General features: G+C 43.8%; 2 protein-coding genes across 3 annotated transcripts in view; one reads left to right on the top strand and one right to left on the bottom strand.

Moving 5' to 3' along the window:
• Positions 1–204: 204 nt before the first annotated feature.
• LOC124038532 (cdc42 effector protein 1-like) lies at positions 205–17,341 on the top strand. 2 transcript variants are annotated; one of them, XM_046354540.1, is made up of 3 exons: positions 205–298; positions 5,658–8,590; positions 15,509–17,341. In XM_046354540.1, exons 2-3 carry the CDS (start codon positions 8,131–8,133, stop codon positions 16,249–16,251), a joined length of 1,203 nt encoding a protein of 400 aa, XP_046210496.1. In that variant the 5' UTR covers positions 205–298; positions 5,658–8,130; the 3' UTR covers positions 16,252–17,341. The 2 variants fall into 2 exon arrangements, with proteins under 2 accessions (XP_046210496.1, XP_046210495.1); XM_046354539.1 differs by lacking the exon at positions 205–298 and adding an exon at positions 1,020–1,197.
• The window catches only part of LOC124038531 (SH3 domain-binding protein 1-like), a 17,622-nt gene continuing 16,371 nt past the window's right edge, over positions 17,257–18,507 (bottom strand). The window contains exon 18 of the mRNA XM_046354538.1: positions 17,257–18,390. Within this exon, the coding sequence (XP_046210494.1) occupies positions 18,134–18,390 (257 nt within the window). The 3' untranslated portion in view covers positions 17,257–18,133. The remainder of the gene's footprint in view (positions 18,391–18,507) is intronic.

The following is an 18,507-nucleotide window of genomic DNA, read 5'->3' as shown; positions in this document are numbered from 1 at the left end:
TGTTTTTTGAGTGGATGTTCCCTTGCAGTTAGTGATAAGATGAGGAAGGGTGTTGGCTTGGTTTTAACAGTTGTGCGGAGTTGGTGTGTGTGGTGGGTGGGTGTGTGTGTGTGTGTCTGTGTGTGGGTGGGTGTGTTGTTGGGGAAGTGGTAAAACATGAAGAGGGGGTGTCATCATCACTGTAACAGCTTTGCCAGAAGCTGGGAATGTTAACTATTTAGCAGCCAGGACATGAAATGCTTTGAAGACCATCTGAGGACACTTCCTGTTGATAAGGATGTAGTATCCCGTTGAACAGGTCAGCACACACTGTACATATATTTTTTTCTATTTTTATTTTATTTTGTGTTATTGACTGTACGTTTGTTTATATGTAACTCTGTGTTGTTGTTTTTGTCGCACTGCTTTGCTTTATCTTGGCCAGGTTGCAGTTGTAAAAGAGAACTTGTTCTCAACTGGCCTACTTGGTTAAATAAAGGTGAAATAAATAAAATAAAATAAATAAAACATGGGCTTTGGATGCCTCTGTGGTGCTTTCTAAAGATATATTGGAAATCAGTTTCATTACTCTGTGCCATGAAAATTGAATGAAGAATTAAATAAATTAATCATATAATCTATAAATACATTAATCTGTTGATGTTTAAGACGTCATAGACTGAGGATAGAGGCAGGTTTGTGGGCAGAATGGTTTAATTTTACATCAGGCTTGTGACACCTGAGGGTTTTAAACGGTAAGTATAGTCAGGTCAATTGATAACTCGTTTTGGGAGATGTAGCCTGCCCACTACAGCTTCAGGTGTACAGGTGTCTTTCCTATATGATGGGACATATAAAGATTAATCATACTGTAAACGAACCCTTAAAAACGTTTGCTCATTGGGGCTATATTTTGGAATATGTCTTGCAGTTAGAGAAGCGTGCTCGTTCATACAGTATATTCCCCTTGCATGTTCTCTGCTGCTGATTCGACGATGGCCACGTCAGTTTTTGACTAGCCCGCCCCTTGTTCACCGATACTCCGTTGAAGCTGACTGCACTAGCGGCGTTGTGCAGCTACGAGACCGGCCACAAGAAGATACAGTACTTTATGATACATTCTGAATTATAAATACGGATTTTGTGGGTTATCATAAAAAAGTACTGGCATTTAATCGTGTCCTATCTGTGTCAATGTCTCTTAGCCTACTTGCACAGGTAAGTTTTTCTTTGCGCTCAACTTTTTGTTTTGCTTATGCAGTTTACCATTTCATTCGGCTATTTGTTTAAGTATGAAGGCTATTCACTAACCTTCTATAAATGTAATCTCTCAAATATCCATAGGCTCACTGTGTCAAATGAAAGTAAAGTATGGTGTAAAGTTGTTTTGGATTGTTTAAATTGTTTAATGTTACCTAACTGTCTATTCACAATCAAGTCATCATATTTTATATCTGGAACTATGAATGCAGTCTATGTATACGGTTCTATGGTCCTGTAGCCTAAATTTAGCCTAACATGCACATATGTTATTGTGGGAAAAGTGTCTTGGGTCTGTCCATAGATCATTTGTCATGAAACATAATCTGGCCTAAAGATATATTTTAGGGTTGCTTGTGTTGCAATATATAACAGGTCTATGCTTAGGTCTTATCAGATCAACAATATTGTCCACAAATTATATGCATTATAAACTGGGTGTTTCAAGCCCTGAATGCTGATTGGCTGAAAGCCCTGGCATATCAGATCATATACCACTGGTATGACAAAACATTTAGTTTTACTGCTCTAATTACGTTGGTAATCAGTTTATAATAGCAATAAGGCACCTCTGTTATTACACTGTTGCATAGGGGGACCCACTAACTGACATATCAACACATTAATGATGCAGCCTCTCCAAATGTCAAGGGTAGCAACACTACTTAAAACAAATGTCTCATTACTCTGACCTCATTAGGGAGATCACCCAATATAATTGATTGGAGAGCTTGTTAGCTTCACAGCTAACTCATGAAACACTAGATGGAATCAGGCAGATCAATGGAGAGGGTAGGCTCTGTGGTAACATGTTTGTTACTCAATAGCAATGTGCTCTTGGTGCTTAGCTTGCAACACCAGCAGGTCTAATTGATCTATTCAGTAGAACTGTTTAAACCATCACATGCCTCTATAGATGTTTGGTTTTCAGTTTTAGCCAGGCGTCGGTTGTGCATATTGGACCCAAAAGACAGAGCAAACACCTCAAATCTGAATCTGATGATGAGGTATTCCTTACAAGTTGGCCATGTCCAATGAGATCCCTTTATTTGAACCCTGGCCAATTGTACCTGTGCCCCACATTCCTCCCATGTGATCCATTTGGCAGAGACAGAACTATAGACATTTATCCACAATCTTTGATTGACGCAACCAGGAAAATGTACATTTAAGAGGTGTGAAGTCCCAATACGGGGTTGGCAAGAGAAAGAAAGGTAACAGGGGATTAGAGAGAGAGAGAGAGAAGGGTAAAGAGTGGGGGTTGGAGAGAGAGAGAGAGAAGGGTAAAGAGTGGGGGTTGGAGAGAGAGAGAAAGGTAAAGAGTGGGGTTGGAGAGAGAGAGAAAGGTAAAGAGTGGGGGTTGGAGAGAGAGAGAAGGTAAAGAGTGGGGGTTGGAGAGAGAGAGAGAAGGGTAAAGGGGGGGTTGGAGAGAGAGAGAAGGGTAAAGAGTGGGGTTGGAGAGAGAGAGAGAAGGGTAAAGAGTGGGGGTTGGAGAGAGAAGAGTAAAAGAGTGGGGGTTGGAGAGAGAGAGAAGGGTAAAGAGTGGGGGTTGGAGAGAGAGAGAAAGGGTAAAGAGTGGGGGTTGGAGAGAGAGAGAAAGGTAAAGAGTGGGGGTTGGAGAGAGAGAGAAGGGTAAAGAGTGGGGGTTGGAGAGAGAGAGAGAAGGGTAAAGAGTGGGGGTTGGAGAGAGAGAGAAGGGTAAAGAGTGGGGGTTGGAGAGAGAGAGAAGGGTAAAGAGTGGGGGTTGGAGAGAGAGAGAAGGGTAAAAGTGGGGGTTGGAGAGAGAGAAAGGGTAAAGAGAAGGGTAAAGAGTGGGGGTTGGAGAGAGAGAAGGGTAAAGAGTGGGGGTTGGAGAGAGAGAGAGAGAGAAAGGGTAAAGAGTGGGGGTTGGAGAGAGAGAGAAAGGTAAAGAGTGGGGGTTGGAGAGAGAGAGAGAGAGAAGGTAAAGAGTGGGGGTTGGAGAGAGAGAGAATGGTAAAGAGTGGTGGTTGGAGAGAGAGAGAAGGGTAAAGAGTGGGGGTTGGAGAGAGAGAAAGGGTAAAGAGTGGGGGTTGGAGAGAGAGAGAGAAGGGTAAAGAGTGGGGGTTGGAGAGAGAGAGAGAGAAAGGTAAAGAGTGGTGGTTGGAGAGAGAGAGCAGGGTAAAGAGTGGGGGTTGGAGAGAGAGAGAGAAGGGTAAAGAGTGGGGTTGGAGAGAGAGAAAAGGTAAAGAGTGGGGGTTGGAGAGAGAGAGAGAAGGGTAAAGAGTGGGGGTGGGAGAGAGAGAGAAGGGTAAAGAGTGGGGTTGGAGAGAGAGAGAAGGGTAAAGAGTGGGGGTTGGAGAGAGAGAGAGAGAGAAGGGTAAAGAGTGGTGGTTGGAGAGAGAGAGAGAGAAACAAGGGTAAAGAGGTGGGGGTTGGAGAGAGAGGGAGAGAGAAGGGTAAAGAGTGGTGGTTGGAGAGAGAGAGAGAGAAACAAGGGTAAAGAGGGGGTTGGAGAGAGAGAGAAGGGTAAAGAGTGGGGTTGGAGAGAGATAGAGAAGGGTAATGAGTGGGGGTTGGAGAGAGAGAGAAGGGTAAAGAGTGGGGGTTGGAAAGAGAGAGAGAAGGGTAAAGAGTGGGGGTTAGAGAGACAGAGAGAAGGGTAAAGAGTGAGGGTTGGAGAGAGAGAGCAGGGTAAAGAGTGGGGGTTGGAGAGAGAGAGAGAAGGGTAAAGAGTGGGGGTTGGAGAGAGAGAAAAGGTAAAGAGTGGGGGTTGGAAAGAGAGAGAGAAGGGTAAAGAGTGGGGGTTGGAGAGAGAGAGAAAGGTAAAGAGTGGTGGTTGGAGAGAGAAAGAAGGATAAAGAGTGGGGGTTGGAGAGAGAGAGAAAGAAGGGTAAAGAGTGGGGGTTGGAGAGAGAGAGAAAGGTAAAGAGTGGTGGTTGGAGAGAGAAAGAAGGGTAAAGAGTGGGGGTTGGAGAGAGAGAGAAAGGTAAAGAGTGGGGGTTGGAGAGAGAAAGAAGGGTAAAGAGGGGTGGAGAGAGATTAAAAGAAGCTATGGATGTTTGTTGAAGAAGCAAAAATGTTTTCTTAGTTTAGGAGAAGTGTTGCTCTCTTTTCCTTGGATTCAAATAGAGCAACAGCTAAGAGGAATGTAAGGTAATTGGATGTCACAGGGGGGGTGAAGAAATGCAGTCTTATCTTGTATGTTTGTTCACCTGGTTAAGTTAGTGAGGGAGGGACTTAAAAAAGTTAGTGAGGGAGGGACTTAAAAAAGGGACTGGAGTTTGGCAAGGAGGAGATGGGTCAAATTAACACTGGTTGGGATACCTGACAAGTCATTATTCTGTATAAAATCCTGACTCATTCAATCAATTCAATTAGAGATAACTGAGAGTACAGTATCTCTCCAGCAGGTTCGTGTTTTTTGTTATCTTGTTCTGGGGAGCCCTAAACCTAACCCTAACCTTAACCCTGACCCGAAGCACACTGCTAACCTTAATGGCTAACCTTAACCTTAAATGAAGAGAAAAGCACATTTATGTTTTCATACATTTTTACCATATAGCCAATGTTTTATTTGCCGCTTGCCCATCTAGCAGAAATCGCTCAGTTCTGCCTACAGATTCATGATAATAAACACCGCATCTCTCCAGTCTTTTGATCTAGCTGTGTGTTTTTGCGTGTGTGTTTGTGTGTCTGTGCGTGTATCTCTCCAAACCCTGAGAACTTGATCCAGTACAGTAACACAGCCAGCCAGTCTCAGGCCTGAAGGTGGTTTGGTTCTCCTTGTCTGTCTCTGATGTGATGTGATGGAGAGAGAGAGAGAGGCCAGAGATGTTGCTCCCAGGAATCTGTTCACGCACACAACTCCTATTAGAGCCGGGCTTCTCTGATTTACATCTACGGTGCATCCCAAATGGAACCCTATTCACTACAGAGTGCAATCCTTTTGACCACAGGCCTATGGGCTCTGTTCAAAAGTAGGGACTAGGGTGCCATTTGGCACACCACCATACCATACCATACCTCACATGCCAGGCAGTGAACATCTACCATGCCTCAGCTTGGCTCACAGGCATGGCAGATACATGGTGGAGGAGGAATGGATGGATGGGTCTGTGGTGTAGCCTAAAGCACAGATGTTCAGGAAACCCCCTGAATAGTCCGCTTGTATCATTTTGGCCTTTTTAAAATTTGTTTAGAAATTTTGAGCCAGTTGAATTACTGTCAAAACAGAAACTATTGTAGCAGTTACTACTTGGGTAGTGGCAGGAAAACAGACTAGAGTAGAAAAAGGAGTGGAACATTTGGTGAATACACAAAATTGACCGTACCAGCTGCACTCCAAACACCAGATGATTTATGTTTCACTATATTCTTGTGTGTGCCTTGCCCATGCACCGGGTACCATGACCTACCATATATAACTCCCTGTCTCCCCCTCTCTATCTCTCCCACAGCAGACGACATGTTTTCAGTGAGGCCAAGTTCGCTTCCCAGATCCAGATAACCAGCGGAGATCAGGCCTGGAAGAGAGAACCAGCACAGACCCATAGAGAGGGAGGTCAGAGCCAGGACAGAGCCCAGAAGGAAGGAGGAGAAAGGCCAAAAAGAGGGAGTCTGGACGGTCGGACGAGGGGAAGAAGAGATCCAGGGATTAGAGGCTAATCCAGGCCACAACCAATCCCCAGAGAAGTCCCCCCTTTTTGCTTCTGAAAACACAGACAGCCGCCCGGATTACTACATTAAACGTATTACCTTTTAGAGACTTAACATAACAGGGTTTGGTTTCAGCCCTGCTCAGATGCCTGGATATGCATCTGAAAACAAATGACCAGAAGGAGAGGAGGAGGAGGACAGGGCAGGGGGGAGATTCTGGGACATATAGGAAATGTATAGAAGACGTATAGGAGACATATAAGAGACATAGGAGATGTATAGGAGACGTATAGGAGACATATAGGAGCGTGCCTTATAGACGGGTGGGGATAAACCTCTGCGCTACAGCTGTGTCTGCAGGAGTCAGACCAAAGGTCAACTAAGTGGCCCTCTATCTCTCTCTTTCCAAGCCCCTTCGAGTCTGGTAAGGACAGACTCGACCCCCACTGAGCGTGGGCCAAAGATCCTCCGACTGAAACAGGATTACAGTAGAGCAGAGCTCCAGGCCCTTCTGTTAGTAAAGTATGATGGGGTCAAGATACCTCTCCTCCTCTTGAAATACATGATTGAAACTGAGGAGTGTCTGCTTCACATTCACACACAGGCTGAGAAGGGCATGATTGCCTTCGCCTCTACGGCTCACAGTCACACAGGAGAGTTAGTAAGAGATGTTGAGGTAGTGGCGTGAACTCTGACTGTATGAAGTCTGGTTATGATTGTCTGGTTAGTGCTCTCTAGAGGTTCAACATCACACCTAATAGAAGTCTGGTGAGTAAACCCTTGGTACTGCTCTCGCTCCTCTGGTCTGTGGTGTGAGGTGTGCTTCCTCCCTCTGCGGCTCCCAGCTGCCCCTCTTAAAAAGCCAGCAAGTCGAGACCTAGAGAGAACCTGGGACTGTAGTTAGGAGCAAATTGAAAGTCTGCTTTAACCGTGACGCAATTCCATTCAGAGGCCTGTTCCAAGTCATTAATAAAGCCAGGCTATTGTGCGTGGGAGGGCCTCGGCAGTGGAAAGCACTTAAAAGAACCAGAAGACCTTGTCAGTGTACTCTACACTATCAAAATATTTCGGAAAGCGATATCCATTACTCCACTGGTTAAAGATAACACAGGAAAATTATTTGCCCGTCTCCTGCCAGCGTTGACCCACTGGTGTATTTTGTGCAATTAAAGTCAGATAAGTGATTTTCTTTGCTGACTTTTGTCAGTATTTTGTGCACTTTTGGCCCTGCATTTTTATCTGGTGGAACAAACTTTGCATGTTTGTATACGAGGTTTCTGCTGCTGGTGAAATCAGTTGTGCTGAATGAGGGTCCCTATCCTGCTCTTAAAGACGGACAAAACAAGTATTTCAGTGATATATGACGTGATATGATTAATTAGCCCTCACGTTGTAGCAAGACACAGGACGAGAGAGAAACAAAATACCCTGAAACTCCCAGAAAAACCAGGCTGACGTTTAATTTGTTCACGAGAGCAGCGACAGGAGAGTTACTGTGGTCTAAATTTAGAAAGTTCCAGAACAATGGACTTTGGAACCCGGAACTTTGATGTCTAACAGAAGGGCAGGGTCTGTAGAAAAAGCTGATCCAGTTACTCTCTAACTGAATGTTCCAGTTAGTGAAGTGTTCTGCCAGACCACTACCTGGTTCTATGTCAATACACCAAATCAATCTCAGAATACCTAGACTGTTGCTAGACTGTTGTTATAGCTGAATCTGAGCCTCTCCTAGATGGAGAATCAAATACATTTTTTGTGCTTCATTTTAATAAATGGTTCCAGTGTACAACCGCAGGAGGGATATTTGCAGCTGGTACTGGGCTTCTTCCTGAGCTGATGTTTTATAAACCCAAAGCCCAAAAGAACTGTCGAGCCCAGCGTCTCTGACCACACTCAAACTGGAGGCGGATTCCAGGAACTGAACAGCTTACTTTTCTCCTCCATTTCTCTCCACTTACTCCAGCTGGATATGGATGACAACAAACAGCAGCAAATGGGACTGAAATTGCAAACAGCACATGATAACAAGAGAATACAATAGATTTCTCCATTACTGAGGTTGACCCTACAAAACCTGATGTTGAAATTCTATTCAAAACCTAAACGATCACGATCATTACTTTTGAGACACACAATCCCCCTGGGAGCATTTCTAAAGCAACTCTCGAGTAACAGTTTCTCTAAAGATATTTGAAACTACATTTTCATCCCATTTTTTAGAGGACCTAAAGGGACTTTTGTCATTTTTAGAAGACCGTACCCTTGGCCATCACCATGAACCTGGGGAAGATCCCTGGGCTGAAGGGCCTGGTGGCCGGCTCTCAGGGGAAACGTCGTTTCAAAGGTGACCTCACCCTGGACATGATCAGTCCGCCGCTGGGGGACTTCCAACATACCATGCACGTGGGCCGCGGAGGGGACGTGTTCGGGGACACCTCGTTCCTCAGCAACCATGGGGGGGCCACCAACGGAAACAGGGATGCTGATTCTGTCACAAGCCCTGACAACAAGATTGGGGCATTCTTCTCTCGGACCCTCCGGCGTGTTCGGAAGACACCAGAGCGTCCCAGGGGAGGATCCAAGGACCTGTCCCCACCACCCCCTCCCATATCCCCCATTATCAAGAATGCAGTGTCCCTCCCCCGACTGGATGTGGACTCACCAAACGGCTGCCCTGCTAAAAACCTCTTCCCCGCCTCTCCTACCTCCCTGGAGGAGACCACTTATGGTTATGGTGAGTCTTACTGTACACCTACATTCACACACACACCTATGCATATACACACACATATATATGTACATACACATTCACACACACACAATTCACACTCACAAACACACATTCACACTCACACACAAACATACACATTCACACACACATTCAGATACATTTGGGGCGGCAGGTAGCTTAGTGGTTAGAGCAGTTGGGCCAGTAACTTGCTGGATCGAATCCCCGAGCTGACAAGGTAAAAATCTGTCGTTCTGCCCCTGAACAAGCCATTGAACCCACTGTTCCCCGGTAGGTATTGTAAATAAGAATTTGTTCGTAACTGACTTGCCAAGTTAAATAAAGGTAAAATAAATATACACACATATTGAGATACACATTCACACACACACACTGTATGCACGCATCCACACAATAAGTGAACATGCAACTGTACCTATGGAGGCTTGTAGTAGCTCCTGGACCTAAGGTCTCGGCTTTAGCTCAGCAGGCTAACACAGTCTTGTTGCATGCAAGAGACTTGGATTTGATACATGGTCAGTCATAGAAGCAGTAGCTGCCATTGGACAAGCTGTAAAAACAGCTGTCATGATGAATCACCTTGGTTCATACAGAACAACCCTCAGCAGCTTGTTGTGTGATGATAAGAGAGAGCCATGCCAGACTGTGCTGCTATGTGTTTGGTCTGAGGCCCAGCGTGACTGACATTTCAGTTTTTACAATCACTTTGGCACTAATTTCAGAACCTTGTGATAATAAAAAATTTAAAAACTCTAGACACAAAACAGTCATCACTTGTAACACAGGATGTCCAATGTTCAAAACATTGCATTGTGCATTCCTATCTTTAAAGAAACCTTGCACTTGCAGAATCATTGGTTCAAATAACTCATTTATCATGAAATACTATACTATTTAGATCACACAAGATACCGATAGTTTCACTGTGCAGTTGTTCGTACAATCATTAAATATTGTAGTACAAAATAGGTGATACATGTTTCATTATGGTTATACACGTAAATACATCACTGTAAAAGGACTAGTAAAGAGAATACTACGGACACAGTGGAATCATTGAACAAAATCTGAAATGTATTCATGAAATACAATAAAATCACAACATAGGTTTCTTTGAATCAAAGCAAAAATAATTAGCTACAAAAAAAACTACAGTAAAATGTCAACTGCAGTGTCCCTCACCTGGCTTACTGTAAAACATCACTGCAGTGTTCCTCACCTGGCTTACTGTAAAACATCGCTGCAGTGTTCCTCACCTGGCTTACTGTAAAACATCACTGCAGTGTTCCTCACCTGGCTTACTGTAAAACATCACTGCAGTGTTCCTCACCTGGCTTACTGTAAAACATCACTGCAGTGTTCCTCACCAGGCTTACTGTAAAACATCACTGCAGTGTTCCTCACCTGGCTTACTGTAAAACATCACTGCAGTGTTCCTCACCTGGCTTACTGTAAAACATCACTGCAGTGTTCCTCACCTGGCTTACTGTAAAACATCACTGCAGTGTTCCTCACATGGCTTACTGTAAACATCACTGCAGTGTTCCTCACCTGGCTTACTGTAAAACATGACTGCAGTGTTCCTCACCTGGCTTACTGTAAAACATCACTGCAGTGTTCCTCACATGGCTTACTGTAAACATCACTGCAGTGTTCCTCACCTGGCTTACTGTAAAACATCACTGCAGTGTTCCTCACCTGGCTTACTGTAAAACATCACTGCAGTGTTCCTCACCTGGCTTACTGTAAAACATCACTGCAGTGTTCCTCACCTGGCTTACTGTAAAACATCACTGCAGTGTTCCTCACCTGGCTTACTGTAAAACATCACTGCAGTGTTCCTCGCCTGGCTTACTGTAAAACATCACTGCAGTGTTCCTCACCTGGCTTACTGTAAAACATCACTGCAGTGTTCCTCACCTGGCTTATTGTAAAACATCACTGCAGTGTTCCTCACCTGGCTTACTGTAAAACATCACTGCAGTGTTCCTCACCTGGCTTACTGTAAAACATCACTGCAGTGTTCCTCACCTGGCTTACTGTAAAACATCACTGCAGTGTTCCTCACCTGGCTTACTGTAAAACATCACTGCAGTGTTCCTCACCTGGCTTACTGTGAAACATCACTGCAGTGTTCCTCACCTGGCTTACTGTAAAACATCACTGCAGTGTTCCTCACCTGGCTTACTGTAAAACATCACTGCAGTGCTCCTCACCTGGCTTATTGTAAAACATCACTGCAGTGTTCCTCACCTGGCTTACTGTAAAACATCACTGCAGTGTTCCTCACCTGGCTTACTGTAAAACATCACTGCAGTGTTCCTCACCTGGCTTACTGTAAAAAGCAAAACAAAGGATTGATTATTGTACTTCTATATTTCCATCAACCCTGTCTTGTGGATTTGGCCACAGGTTCTCATCCACACTACAATGGATATTTTCATTAGCCAAACATCTTGGGAAGAATCTTCGGGCATGGCGAATCCAGGCCTGACACTGCCGTGATGTCATTGCATGCATCATCCATGGCCTGGAGAAGTGGCTTGTTTGTGAGGGCGCCTATCATATACCTTCCACCTCCATGTGGAGAAAAATTCCTTAATCGGGTTAAGGAAAGGAGAGCATGGGGGTAAGTACAGGATGGTAAATTGTGGATGGGCCTGAAACCATGCTTGCACCATTTGAACATGGTGGAACCTGACATTATCCCACACAATGACATAGGTCACGCCATCAGCTCTACAGACCTGATTTAGCTCATCAAGGAAGGTTACAAGGAGAGCTGCATTTATATGATCCAATATATCTTCCGATATAGACGCACACACATGGTGATGTACCCACGCTGTCCAGGTACTTGGATGGTTGCCTGCTGGCCAATTAAATTCCGACCTCTCCTTGTCTTGGCCAGGTTGAAGCCTGCCTCATCCAAAAAGAGGAATTTGGGATGCTTTTCATCAGCATCCAGCTCCATCACCCTCTAAAAATACATTTTGGAAAGAGAATTACTGATTTAGATGTAGCATTTGTGGAATTTTTCATAACAGGCATCTTGAAACTGAACATACTTAGTCCTCAGTTGCTTCACTCTGTCTGCATTTCTTTCAAAAGGCCCACAGTATAGTTGTTTTAGAGACACCTGGTGCCTTTTCAGCATGTGTGCAATAGTCGGCAAACTTATGGCTTCCACATTGTTGAACAAGTCCTCATTGTCCAAGATGTGCTGCCGAATTTATGTAAGGCGAATATCATTTCTGTCCCGAACCAAATTGAGCACAGCCTGCTCTTGTTGGTCAGTCAGAATTTTGCCTCTGCCTCCCCTATTTGGCCTAGTCTCAATTCGGCAAGGAAAAGTACAGTGAGAACACATTTAGTCACATCACCTACTCTGTGGTACACATTGGCATGCAGTATACAGTCATTTGACAATTGAGAGTAGCCTAATGTTTAGTGCATGCTGAACACTTACCGGTTCTCATTGAGGCAAGTTCTGATGATTGAGGCCACGGTTGATCTACTGAGGTTTGGTTGAATCATTGTCGCTGCCTCAGTCATTGTCATGCCATGATTTACGACATGGTCTACAACTATTGCTCGGATTTCATTGCTGCCGCTGCCTTGTCCTCGACCACATTCCCCCACATCTCTTAAACGAGGCCCACAAACACCTCTCAGAAGGGGTGCTTGTCCCCTGCCATTCCTTTGACCACCACGTCCTCCCACTGCTTGACCTCTTGTGACCTGGATCACCTGCCGGCTCCGTGTTATCGCTATGTTGTTGTAGGTGGATACCACTCATTTCCCTATATTCTCGTACCACAATGTGAAATCAATCATCAGTAACAAGTTGGCAGTATTGGAAAAGCAATTACTTTAGTAGGTACACCTGCATGTTAACGCAAATGGCCTGCTCCTTCGAACAGTGAATCATGTGACTGCCTGCAACTCAATATATAGAGTATATAGAGTAGAGCGCTTTAGTTGATGTTCGACTAAACATTAGAACGGGCAAGCTCCGTAATCTAAGCAACTTTGATCGTGGTATGATTGTTGGTGCCACACATGGTGGTTCCAGCATCTCAGAAGCAGCTGCCCTCCTGGGATTTTTACTTACTACAGTCTCTAGAGTTTACAGAGAATGGTGCGATAAACAAAACACATTCAGTGAGCGGCAGTTCTGTGGGAAAAACACCTTGTTAATGAGAGAGGTCAGAGGAGAATGTCCAGACTTATTCAAGCTAACAGAAAGGCCAAAAATGCTCAAATAACAGGCATTTAAAACAGTGGTGTGCAGAAGGGCACCTCTTAACGTACAACACTGTGAATAATTCAGGCTGTTATGGAGGCAAAAGGGGGTCCTACCCAGTACTAGATAGGTGTACCTAATAAAGTGGCCGGTGAGTGTACAGTAATGTCAAATCTGAAAACATGGTCTGGAAAAGTGTTACATGGAACCATCAAAACAGCGTCTGATAAAGAATGATGATGAAATATTACATCCATAGATAATTTAGTCCAATTGGTTCATGTTCCACAGTCATTGGTGTCAGTGGATCTCGTTATCCTGAAACTTTCATGATCTGAACATGTATTATTGTTCATCAGTTTCCATAAAACTTTGCATTCAAGAGTCATGCAACAGTTGCTTATCATTTTGAGCAGTTGGATCAATTGATAGTTGGATCATTGTAATGAAATGAATAGACAGTCATCCAGATGTAATGTGTGAATTGCATTTTGAAATGGTAATACTTTGATGGTAAGTTGTCATTTTGAACACTTGATTTTAGTGCAATGAACAACTTATCTTAGCTTTATGTGTATTGTGAGTTTTGTGTCTAGAGTTTAGAAAAAAGGTTCTGAAATTAGTGCCAAAGTGATTGTAAAAAACTGTAATACCCTCATGTCTCACGGTGGCTAGGAAAAACTCCCTAGAAAGGCCAGAACCTAGGAAGAAACCTAGAGAGGAACCAGGCTATGAGGGGTGGTGTTCAAATGTTCATAAATGACCAGCATGGTCAAATAATAATAATCACAGTAGTTGTCGAGTGTGCAACAGGTCAGCACCTCAAGATTAAATGTCAGTTGGCTTTTCATAGCCGATCATTGACAGTATCTCTACCGCTCCTGCTGTCTCTAGAGAGTTGAAAAGCACCGGATAAGCACTACACGATCAAGGGGGGACCTCAGAGAAAATCCCCGGCATGAGCTTCCCAAGGACAGCACGTTCAAATCAAAACAGCATCAACAAAGTTAGCAGCTAGCAGTAAAGCTAGCTAGCACTTCAATCGATCTAAAAGTTCTAAAGTAAGTGCTACATGATCAAGGGATAGTACTGTGTGTAGTATAGTATTCTACAGTATACAAAAAAAGTATATAGTAAGCACTACACTACAGGGATACCACAGTATGGGGTGTAGGATTCTACAGTATACTATAGAATTCTATTGTAAGTACTATAGTATTCTATACTGCCCTACCAAGCAGAAAGGAAGGACCTGCTCATTTGGTCAAAAATGAGTTAATGTCATTTTGCTACATTAAATACATGCTTAATCACGTGGACAAGTATCCTGCCTCTATTGTGTTTTGGAGATAATGAGGGGTCATTTTTTGCAGTAACTGTACTAGATTACTGTGAAACCAAGGTAAATAAAGGCTATTTTTCTCAGTTCCACGCAATGAGCAGTTACTGCCTTTTTGCTTGGTAGGGCAGTATAGTAAACTGTAGTATTTTTTATGTGGGTATGCAGTCGTTTCTTAACGTACCTTGCATCTAGTTGGTTTCCAGTAGGCCATGCGAGCACTAGTGTGTGACAGGTCATGTGAGTGATCTGGCCTGAGAACAACATGCCTAAGAGGTGATGTCTAACTCAAGAGATAGAGCTTGTGTTTGAAATTGGCAGAAGACTCATCACTCTTTGATGACATAGTTTACACTGCCCTCTGTTGGTGATGGAAGAGCATCTATGGAAGTTCCTTTCTGAATTCTCCACTTACCTTCCCAGCAGAAACTGAGCATAGTCCACTTTACTTCCCAGGAGAGACTGAGCATAGTCCACTTTACTTCCCAGCAGAGACTGAGCATAGTCCACTTTACTTCCCAGCAGAGACTGAGCATAGTCCACTTTACTTCCCAGGAGAGACTGAGCATAGTCCACTTTACTTCCCAGGAGAGACTGAGCATAGTCCACTTTACTTCCCAGCAGAGACTGAGCATAGTCCACTTTACTTCCCAGGACAGACTATCATAGTCCACTTTACTTCCCAGGAGAGACTGAGCATAGTCCACTTTACTTCCCAGCAGAGACTGAGCATAGTCCACTTTACTTCCCAGCAGAGAATGAGCATAGTCCACTTTACTTCCCAGGAGAGACTGAGCATAGTCCACTTTACTTCCCAGCAGAGACTGAGCATAGTCCACTTTACTTCCCAGGACAGACTATCATAGTCCACTTTACTTCCCAGGAGAGACTGAGCATAGTCCACTTTACTTCCCAGCAGAGACTGAGCATAGTCCACTTTACTTCCCAGCAGAGACTGAGCATAGTCCACTTTACTTCCCAGGAGAGACTGAGCATAGTCCACTTTACTTCCCAGCAGAGACTGAGCATAGTCCACTTTACTTCCCAGGAGAGACTGAGCATAGTCCACTTTACTTCCCAGGACAGACTAGCATAGTCCACTTTACTTCCCAGGACAGACTAGCATAGTCTACTTTACTTCCCAGGACAGACTAGCATAGCTTCTTTGAGATTATTCATGAAGGTAGAACTAGGGTGCCAACTGGAATTTGATTTATTCATCCTGTAAAATAGATTTTTAGATTTTTAAGTTTCTTGTCAATAATCTTTCAGAAACCAAAATGTTAGGACTAAACTCCTCGTCTCTCCTCCCCCTCAGGTTTGGAGTCAGGTTTCGCCACTCTGCCCCGCCTCTCCCGTTCAGCAGAGCGTCAGTCGCAACAGGGAGGATCTATTTCCTGTACCCCCAATGCCCACGGCTGCTCGCTCACCGATGTCTCCGCCCTCCTGAAGTCCTCCGCATACTCCACCCTGACTTCTGACCCCGGTCACGTGACCCAGTATGAGTCCCTGACATCCATGGCCTCCTTCACCTTTGACCTGGGGCCCTCCCTCATGAGCGAGGTGTTCGGTTTGATTGACAGCCCTAACGGCCACCTAGAGCCCAGCCATGCCTGGGTGGCAGAAGAGCCAAGCGGCTCTGCATTTGTGTTTGTGACCAATGAAGGCTCGGAGATGGACTCGGAGATGGATGCCACCACTGCCTCATTGGTGGATTCTCTGCTTCGAGAAGACTGTAGCAGCAGGAAGAGTCCATATGGGATGGAGTGGGAAGAGGAGGAAGAGGAGGCTAGGAGAATGGAGATGAATGGAGGTGGGCAGCATCTTAAAGGGGCGGTGCCTGATTTAGTGATGGGCTCCCCGTCTAGACAGAGGCCTGCTATGGAGAGTGAGAGGTTCCAGGGTGCCACTGATGTGCTGGGGGTGCTCTACGGAGTTGGAGGGACCCTGAAGGGGCAGCAGATGATGGATCTGGAGGGAGAGGTGACCATGGGCCAGACCATGAACAAAACACCTTACATCTGCATTACCCCTGATGAGGAGGAGGAAATCAAAGTCTGAACAGAACCGACAGACTAAATGGACAACAATTAATTTAACCAGTAGTACCTACTACAGATGGGATTGGGATTATTGCTTTTCCTTGTAAGTACTTTTGTTATAAGAAAAAACATTTTTTCCATCAATGAGGATAACTTTTTGAGCTGAGTCACCCTTGAACCCTTCTTCATCATATTCTAATATTCATTGGAGAAATTTAATTTTATAAGTCATCAGAAGACGACTTGTTGAAAGATTATGGAGGCTGACAGTTCCCCAAGCGAACATACTGTATGGAAGGAGCTTGAACAGGCTAAAAATAACTTTTAAAAGAGGTCACTGGAACCAGTGGCGAACAAAGAGATGGGGTAGAAAGTGTCAGAGTGTACCAGAGAAAGTGGTCGTTGGACACAGAGGAATTACCATGGAAACACTAAAGATGTTGCTCAACAGTGTGTAAGTCTGTTAACAGCTGGTTATATATAATCAGTTTGGACTTCCTGAGCAAAATGCTCAATGTGTGACTTCATAGAACTATTCAAGGCAACAGGCAGGACACAAAGATGAAGCGGTAGCCATTTCTAGCCATTCAAACACTACACCAAGAGAGAGATCTTAAGTCTTAGAACATAACGTTAACTACAGGAAAACAATCATATTTTGGCTGGTGCTTACACTTTTTATTGGTCTACAGATACAGTGTGAAGCACAAACCCTGAGAAATGTACTCAGAAGTTAAATAGAATAAGGTAATTTTGTACAATGTTGTAGTATAAGTATAATGTTTGGACAGTACGTTTGTTAATTAATTAGCATCATACTCCATTTCGAAATGTTTCTCAAATTCATTATGGGTCTAACTCATATTGCTTTTTGAATTGATAGTCACCTGCTTGTCTACTATTCTGTCAACTAATGGTTGAATCCTCTTTTTAAAGCCGTGTCTTCTATCCATATAACTGTGCTGCTGTTGACACCAATGATATTTCTATAATGATAATAATAAATGCAATAAAATGTTTTTAATTAGCATTAATACTTTATTTACATGTCTGAAAACATACTGTACTACAAAACATCTCTAAATAAATCACAACACATCATGCATATACAGAGGCTTCAAAGACTACTCACATCCCTCTTATTCCAGACACAACAATCTCACCCATCTACATCTACACCATAAGGACAAAGTGAAAATATGATTATAGAAATGTTTGCAAATGTATTGAGAATTAAATACAGAAATATCGAATTTACACCCCTGAGTCAATACTTTGTAGAAGCATCTGTATCTACCAATAGGTGTTCTTCTTTGTGAGGCAAAGGAAAACCTCCCTTTGTGGTTGAATCTGTGTTTGAAATGCACAGCTCGACTGAGGGACCTTACAGATAACGTAGTCATTCAAAAATCATGTTAAACACTATTATTGCACACAGTGTGAGTCCATTCAACTTATTATGTGACTTGTTAAGCACTTTTCTACTCCTGAACTTATTTAGGCTTGCCATAAAAAGGGGTTGAATACTTATTTACTCGAGACATTTCAGCATTTCATTTGTAATTCATTTGTACAAATTTTGAAAAACATAATTTCACTTTGACATTATGGGGTATTGTGTGTAGGCCAGTGACACAAACATCTAAATGGAATCTATTTTAAATTCAAGCTTTAACTCAACAACATGAAAAAAGTCAAGGGGTGTGAATGATTTCTGAAGAAACTGTATGGCTCAAGCTACAAAGCACTTGGACTCGGCTGCAGAAGCCCAATACATCTCTGGCCTTGATACGCAACCAAACAAGGTGACACCAAATGTCAGGTTACAGTCTACATTTGTACCTAAAGCATAAGAAAACTTCTTTACACACGCTTAGATGACACTCTATATCTCTACCTCATCACTGTGCTATAGAGGTCACCTGTTTGCTCACCAGTACTGGGGGCTTGGGTGGTGGGATTTGAGGGGGCCTAATTGCACCCTTTTTGTTCGGGGCCTTCTTCAGGACCGGAGCTAGGGGCTTGGGTGCAGGGTGTGGCTGGGTTTTGGGTGCCTCTGCTGGGGCTGGAGGTGCTGGGGTGCTGGGTCTGGAGTATGTAGCGACCACCTGCTCTTTACCAGGGATGGACCGCTTATGCTGAAAGAAGGAACTCCTCGCTGTGAAAAGAGAGAAAGAGGTAGTTGGCTGTTGAGGATTGATTGAGGATAAGTCTTATTGTGACTATATATGTGCATTATTATATTAGAGTATTTGTCTTTACATCGACTTGAAAC

Source organism: Oncorhynchus gorbuscha, linkage group LG06, assembly GCF_021184085.1.
Source record: "Oncorhynchus gorbuscha isolate QuinsamMale2020 ecotype Even-year linkage group LG06, OgorEven_v1.0, whole genome shotgun sequence".
Taxonomy (NCBI): domain Eukaryota; kingdom Metazoa; phylum Chordata; class Actinopteri; order Salmoniformes; family Salmonidae; genus Oncorhynchus; species Oncorhynchus gorbuscha.
This window is presented reverse-complemented; position numbering and strand designations above follow the sequence as displayed.

Coding starts and splice junctions, on each gene's coding strand:
- LOC124038532 (XM_046354540.1), top strand. CDS start 8,131: ATGAACCTGGGGAAGATCCCTGGGCTGAAGGGCCTGGTGGCCGGCTCT. Junction 8,591..15,508: donor GGAGACCACTTATGGTTATG/GTGAGTCTTACT, acceptor CCTCCCCCTCAG/GTTTGGAGTCAGGTTTCGCC.